This window comes from Etheostoma cragini, chromosome 22, assembly GCF_013103735.1.
Source record: "Etheostoma cragini isolate CJK2018 chromosome 22, CSU_Ecrag_1.0, whole genome shotgun sequence".
NCBI classification, from domain to species: domain Eukaryota; kingdom Metazoa; phylum Chordata; class Actinopteri; order Perciformes; family Percidae; genus Etheostoma; species Etheostoma cragini.
The window spans coordinates 5,886,040-5,893,443 of NC_048428.1; the positions used below are offsets into that span (position 1 = coordinate 5,886,040).

The window sequence follows — 7,404 nt, forward strand, 5'->3', positions numbered from 1 at the left end:
ACTTCAGATACAGTATTAGGGACCACTAAGGTCTATATAAAAGCATCCAAAGAGCACCATGTCATGGGACCTTTAAAGAAAATTACTACTAAAACAGAGAGATTTAAGGAATAAGAGAAATTAATTCATATGCCATTAATCAATGCTTAAACAACAACCAAAACAAGTGAGCAGGTCCAGTATGTGCAGTGGTGGAATGTAACTAAGTGTAACTATTTACTCAAGTCCTGTACTTAAGTACAGATGTTAAGGTACTTGTACATCCCTTGAGTCTTTACTTTTCATGCCACTTTATACTTCTAGTCCGCTATATCTCAGAGACAAATATTATACTTTGTCTCCATTACTTTTATCTGACAGCTTTAGTTACTGTACAACCAACGATTCTTGCACAAAAAACACATGTGTTGTTGGTGTTTTATTATAAATTAAACTATCCAACAATAGGCCTACAAGAATGGCTGAAAAGACTAGCCGATGAAAAACTGAACTTTTTGGATTGTTTCCAGTTTCTAAAATTTGAGGATTTGTCTGCATTGACCAATACTCAAATAAATGCTAAATACTTCAAGTAAATTTACCTGATAATGCTGACATACTTTTACTTCAGTAACATTTTTAATACAGGACTTTTACTTGTGACAGAATATTTCTACAGTTTGGTATTAGTACGTTTTTTTTAAGAGTAGGATCTGAATTTACTTCTTTCCCCACTGATGTATGTGTATGTGTATTTGTGTGCAGATGTGCATGGATGCTCTCTGACCAGGAACAAGAGTGTAGGTGCAAGACAAGCAGGTCTGGTCGGAGGCATTCCTCCAGCTCAGCCCCCACGGGCTGCTGCAACACTGCTCCATGGGCATGAGAGAGGAGTTCTGAACGCCAGGGAACTTCTCACAACTCCACGTGGAGTAACACTGGCCGCGCACACCCACACCTGGGGGGTGGAGGACAGAGAGAAAAATGTTGTAAAAACAATTAAAATGGAGAGGAACTGGGTTAAGGAGATGGATGAAAACACAAAAAATGAACAATGAAAAAAGGAGCATCCTGGTGTTGGTCTCGCTTTGCCAGACCCTCCTCCAACACGCTGAAGGCGGGACTAGTCCACGCAGCATTTGGGGATGGATGGAAAACGTGCCCTGGTTTATTGGCATTTCTTTAAACCAATCAGAATCATCATGAGCAGCGCTAAGCTCCGCACAGAGCTGCTGCAAAATAGTTGTGCAACAGAAAACTCAGATTGGACAGAAAGTCTAGCTAGCTGTCTGGATTTACCCTGCAGGGATCTGAGGAGCAGGTAACCACAGTGCCCAGAATCCACCAAATTTAGAATTCCAACATAAGAAAGCAAAAGGAAACGGAAAATACATGCATGCGTTGGAATTTCCAAATAGAATATCCTGGTGTAGTGTAAAATTGACTAGAATCTTGAAAGAAACCTCTGGGAAAAGTCATTGGTAGGTTGTTTTTTATCCTAATTTGGAAATTCAAAGTAGTTTTTTAGTATTGATTTGTAATAATATTCTTATTTTGTCGTAAAATAAAAATAAGCCTAAACTGTGGGATTAACAACTTTTGATTACCTGGGAATAAAAAGACACGATAATCAGCATGTCTTGCACTGCTATACTTCTGGGAGTATTGCATTTAGTACTTAATTTGAAATGACAATGTCCCCTAGTCATCCTGATTCCTTTTCCCACCATTCAGCCACATTCTCACCTCCCCAGCACCCTGCATTTCCATCTATCCTGACTTTGTCTCTGTTTCACCTGCTCACCTGTTTCCACTTTTTCCCATCAGCTCTGCAGTACAACACAACTACATTTTCACACATTTCCTGCCAGATTGTCAATGTTGCTTCATGTCTTGCTTTCCAGCCATCTGAACCTGTCCCTGTAACCTAATTCAGGTAATCGTAGAACCTGTACCTTTACCTGTACCTGTACCTGTACCTGTACCTGTACCTGACCCTAACCACAATTTGAATGCGCATCTATTTATCTACATGCACCCTTTTCCTGACCCACTTCTGTTTACCCATGGATTCTCAGTTACATCAATGTCTAATTAAAAAATAGTATAAATTTGCTGTGCGGCTAAAGTCAGTTTGATTTTTTTTTTTGCTTGTTTCCTCTCAAACATCTTTTTATTAAAGAATATACAATTTGCCTGTAGATTCTGAGTCTTTTTTTTTTTTTAAAGGTAAAAAAGAAAAAGCAATAAACAATAAAACAAGACAAGGCAAAAGAAGTAACAACAATACAATACAAAACAAAACAAAACAGTGGTGAAACAGTGGCAAAAATACCACCAGGCTGACCACGATCCCTCACGCTATCCCAAGCCCATCTAACCCCTTCCATGTACCTCCACCCACCCTCACATAGACCATCACTCTAACACCATTACACCTGTCATGGTGTGCTAGGATGCGGCTTGTTGTACTGGGTTTGTAGTTTTCAGGTATGAGGTGAGTGGTTTCCATGTTTTAATAAATAAGTTAAGCCTTTCTTTCAGCGTGTACCTTACCCTTTCTAAATGAAGTGTGTTAGTTAAATCCTCGGCACGGCTGGGCTCTTCCACAAGATAAGGATTAATCTCTTTGCAATTATGAGACAATATGAGAGAAAGCACTGCTGTGCCACACTCAGTTTCCTGAAGGTCTCTAATATTCCAAGAATGATGAACCGGGGCTCAGGTTTGATTGAAATATTTATGACCTCAGACATATTGCTACATATATCAATCCAGAACAGCTGGACCCTTGGGCATAAAGCAAAACTATGGAGACATGTTGCTACGGAAGAGTGGCATTTCATAGGTATGTCAGTTTGCTTTCTAAGCACACACCATACAAAAGTTAATTTTATTTTTTAACAATTTGTAGATAATGATTTCATATTTTGTGCAGTACAGTACATTTACATACAGTATCAGTCAAAGGTTTGGACACACGTTCCCATTCACGTGAATGTGAGGTGGTGAAGTGTGTCCAAACTTTTGACTGGTTCTACGTATTTCCAATGTATCACCAACTTTGTGGTATTTGTGCATTGCTTTATTTCACATATAAACTAAGCATGACGCAGGCGTATTGTACTGTACTGTACATACTGTAGGCTATGCAGGTTGTGCATTATGTCGTTTGTGCAATACGTAGGCTATTGGAGTTGTGCATTATGTTAGTTGTGCAATATCTCATTGTGCAAGGGCTGTGCTACACTAATTGGGGAGAATGCAGCCGACAGGGCAGTCCAATTAAAAACAGCCACTAACCGGAGGAGATAGTGTGCTTACTATATAGGTACCCGTCTAAGGCATATGAAAGCATGCTTTGTGTTGCATGAAAGTATGTGTTGAGAGATGCTTATTTTTGAACGGACAGAGTCCAAAACAAATTTCCCTTCGGGAACAATAAAGTATATCTTATCTTATCTTATGTACATGCATCTGATTAGGTAGTTTATTGTTCTTACCTTCAGTGCAGTGTGGTCCGCCCCAGCCCTCACAACATGCCCTCACTGTCCTGTTCACCATCTGGTTCTCCATCTCTGGGAGCCTTAGAACAAGAGACACATCAGGTGAAGTGTCACACATACACACACAATACTGCACTGCTGTGAATTATGGATATTAGGGACCAGCTTTCCACACAGATTCAGCATGTTATCCTCTAAACCCAGTCAACTGGATACTGTTGTATGATCAAAAGTACAACATCTACCCCAGCTTACCAAACATGTACACCTTTAAAAAAACAAACACGTACTGTAAGATTAGGCATTATTTTTAGACATGTCTCACTTTTGTGAAGGCAATAAGCAGGGCAACACAGAATCTGCAGACTCAAAATGTTCAGCAGATTTTTAAAGATAAAAATAGAATGTTGACACATCTCCAACTCAAGCTGAAAAACAATCTGCAATATTCTGTAGATTTGGATCACTGAAGCTATTCAACAACTCCTGCACTGTATTTGCTTTACCAAACACCATACCCACACATACCATTCTCAAAGGTGCCATTACCAACCAAAACATGATCCGTTACCACATTCCCACCACAACATATTTAATATATATATAATATTTAAGAAATGTAAAGCGTGGAAATGTTTCATGGTGGCTTTTTCATTTGATCCAGACTGGTTCTTATACCGATACCCGTATTGGAAATGCCTCCTATACTGCCTAAAATGCTGGTATTGGCGAGTATGCGAGTCTATACACAAATCTGATACAATGCAATTTAGCCCAGGAAAAATAAAGTAGTCTTTATGTTCTTTTAACGTACTGTCAAAGTAGACAAAAAAGAAAGTTAAACAAGTTAGTAGTGTACAACTACTAACTACTAAAACTAATAATACATGTAATGTTTTTTACGCGCTGGTGTCTGGTCGGTACTCGGTATCGCCCACAAGTTCAGGTATTGCAATGAGTATCGGTATCGGGAAGAAAAAATGGACTCTTAACATCTCAAATAAAATCAAAGGCATACATCTGTTAGGATTTTGAACTTAAGAAAACCCCTTTTAATGAACTGAAAACACCCTGAGTTATAAAGCTCTTCAAACATGAAAGACGAAGAGACATACCAACAGACTGGCAATTACTTAACTGTTCACTTACTTGTACATGAAACAGGATGCATTCAGACCCTGTTGTATGTAGTAGAGTGCGATGCCATCATCACCGCCATGTTTGATGCGCATCCTGTCCACATCCAGCCTCCAGCCCTGGGTGTTGTACTGATACACCTGTGAACAGCTCACTTCAAGCTGCAGGCGTGGGGAAAGGACTCGCTCCACTCTCTCCTCCACAGTGTGTTCACACCAGTGTCTGAAGCACAACACATGGATTTAATGTCCTCTCTAATAGTTTATTTTCAAGTGAACTGTTGTCCACACTGGTACTTGCATAAAGTTTAATTCCAGATCCTGAATTCTGAGGGGCCAAGAAGAAACTTCTTTGCATAAAAAGATCCTTATTATAAAACACATAGCAAGACAGCCACAGACAAAGTTGGTAAGGTATGTGTTGATTCATAGCGCAATTGTTAACAGTAATACAGTTAGTTTAAATATGTTTATAAAAAGACACAAAATTTGAATAAAAACATCATCAGTAACCTATATGTTAAATCTATATGTTTTTCTCCATAATGTGTTTTAATAGAATTATAAAGTTAAGTGTGTCAATATTGTCTCATTTGCTACAACTGCTCATCACTTCAATACACTCCAGTCCATGAAGACACATTAATTTACATTAGCCAAAAACAAAAACCTACGCACTATTAAAACCTTGACAGCTTTATATTCAGTACAAAGCCTGATGTGTTTCGGACTATCTACTGTAACGAGTACTTCTACTGAAACTGGTTGGTCAGGGGTTTAGGGCACTTGTGCTTGGAGAAGCATTATTTTGATATGAACTTACTATGATTTACAGAGTGGGCACTCAGACAGGTGACTCTTGCTCATTACTGTTGTCACGTTGTTTCTTTCTAACCTTCCTCATCTCTACAGTATACTCTATCAGGGATCTTCCAGAGGGGGTCTGTGATCCGCAGGGGGTCCTTAGAGTCAATGCAGGGGGGCTTCTAAAGTATTGTTTTGTAATTTCCTTTTTCACAAAGTCCTAAAATGAATCCAACATGTTATTATACTAATGCTAGCCTTACTGGCCTTTTGGCAAGGATGCCACAGTTAAAACATAATTTATAAAATCATGTTAAAATGACTAGGTTATATTAATAGTATTCCATGCAAAATACATGTTGGTCTAAGGTGGCCCCACAGGTTTTTGTAGGCCCAGTTTAATATGTAACTTAATTTTATCCAATATATGTAGTAGGGGGTCCCTGTTCTTTATCTCTTTCAGTTAAGAAGTCCTTGGTTTGAAAAACGTTGAAGACCGCTGGTCTATAAAGATCTTCAAAAGTGCATATGTTACCCCTAGGGGGTCCTCAGAGTTACTGCAGAGGGATGCCAAATTATTGTTTTTTCAGTTGTGTATAACGTATTATTAGCAAAGATTAATCAGACTATTATTGAAAAAGCAAACTAAGTCACTTACACAACGTGTTTGATAGACTTACTGGCCAGCCATCCACAGATACAGTTACTGTGCAGTCCACATATGTATTTAACATTACAACATGATGTATAAATATATGAATATGTCAATAATTAATACTTTAAGATTAGTATTGTATGCACCACAAAAAGGTAAGCCATATACAAGTTAATGTTGGCCCGGTGCAACTGCTTTTTACCGGATTGATATATGTAGTAGGGGGTCCCTGGTCTGTCTGTCTTTCAGCTAAGGGGTCCTTGGATTAAAAAACACGGAAGACCCCTGCCCCAGTAAACTGTCTACACAATGGGCTTAATCCATCTTTGACTAGTCTGAGTCATGCTTACCCCATTCCCATCACTATCTTCAGTCCAAGGAGAGTCAGTAGTAGAGTCCCCATGGTCCTCTGCTGAATGTTTGTGCTCAGAATTCCTGTAAAAAAAAAGTTTGTAGTCAAGTCTTTTTAATGCATAATGTCTAATTAAATATGTTGGTTTTAAAGGAAATAAAAGTCACCATAATTGGCAGCTGTAGAAATCCTTCAATAAGACAGGCTCACACACAGCCTAATAAGTAGCCTAGACGTTTACCAATCAATCCGATGTTGTATTTCATTGTGAGTGATCAACCCAAAATCAATCTTAAATTCCTTAAAATGTTTACACATTTTTATAATCGTATTGTCCTGCTACAATAAACAAAAGGTCCACTTACCTTTTGGGAATCCCTTGCCATAAAAAAGTACTCTCGGAGCCCCAGATGCAGGGTTTTAAATGTGGGGTAGGGAGAGCGGGGGTGACTCTTGGAGTATACAGTAGCATGTGAACCTGCTGCCATTGGGTATGAGGGGCAAAGTCACAGCTGGGAGGACACGCATTGGTCAGCGGACCTGTGACGGCCGGGCATCCACTCATCTCGCCCCGCCACCCCGCCTGTAGGGTGTAGGGGATGGCGGGGCTGCTGGAGCCTAAGACACCTAATAAAGAGATGCTTCTCACAGCCTAATCTTGTAAAGAGAGGCATTTAAGGGAAGGATGATGAAGAAGGCATTTATTGAACGAAGCGTGCCATCTCGGACCGACCCGAGTGATTCGAAACTTGACCGTTGCCATGGTTACGTCCATATCCAGACAGCGAGCCAACATTGAATAAATATTGAGTTTCCATCTGGATCATCCTTATGGTTGATATCGAAATATCAATGCAAAATAAATGTTGAATCATCATTAACATACCGATGAAACCAGACGTCATTAATGTTGATGTTATTAATGCTGAACATTGGAACAATATCTAGTTATATTTTGTTGATTTAGCATAA

At 39.2% G+C, this 7,404-nt stretch overlaps 1 protein-coding gene across 1 annotated transcript in view; it reads right to left on the reverse strand.

Moving 5' to 3' along the window:
• scospondin (subcommissural organ spondin) overlaps positions 1-7,175 on the reverse strand; it is a 129,294-nt gene extending 122,119 nt beyond the window's left edge. Inside the window, exons 1-5 of the mRNA XM_034862773.1 lie at positions 6,798-7,175; positions 6,431-6,515; positions 4,635-4,844; positions 3,483-3,565; positions 767-937 (exon numbers count right to left, since the gene is read on the reverse strand). Coding sequence (XP_034718664.1) covers positions 767-937; positions 3,483-3,565; positions 4,635-4,844; positions 6,431-6,483 — 517 coding nt within the window. The 5' untranslated portion in view covers positions 6,484-6,515; positions 6,798-7,175. The remainder of the gene's footprint in view (positions 1-766; positions 938-3,482; positions 3,566-4,634; positions 4,845-6,430; positions 6,516-6,797) is intronic.
• Positions 7,176-7,404: the final 229 nt, after the last annotated feature.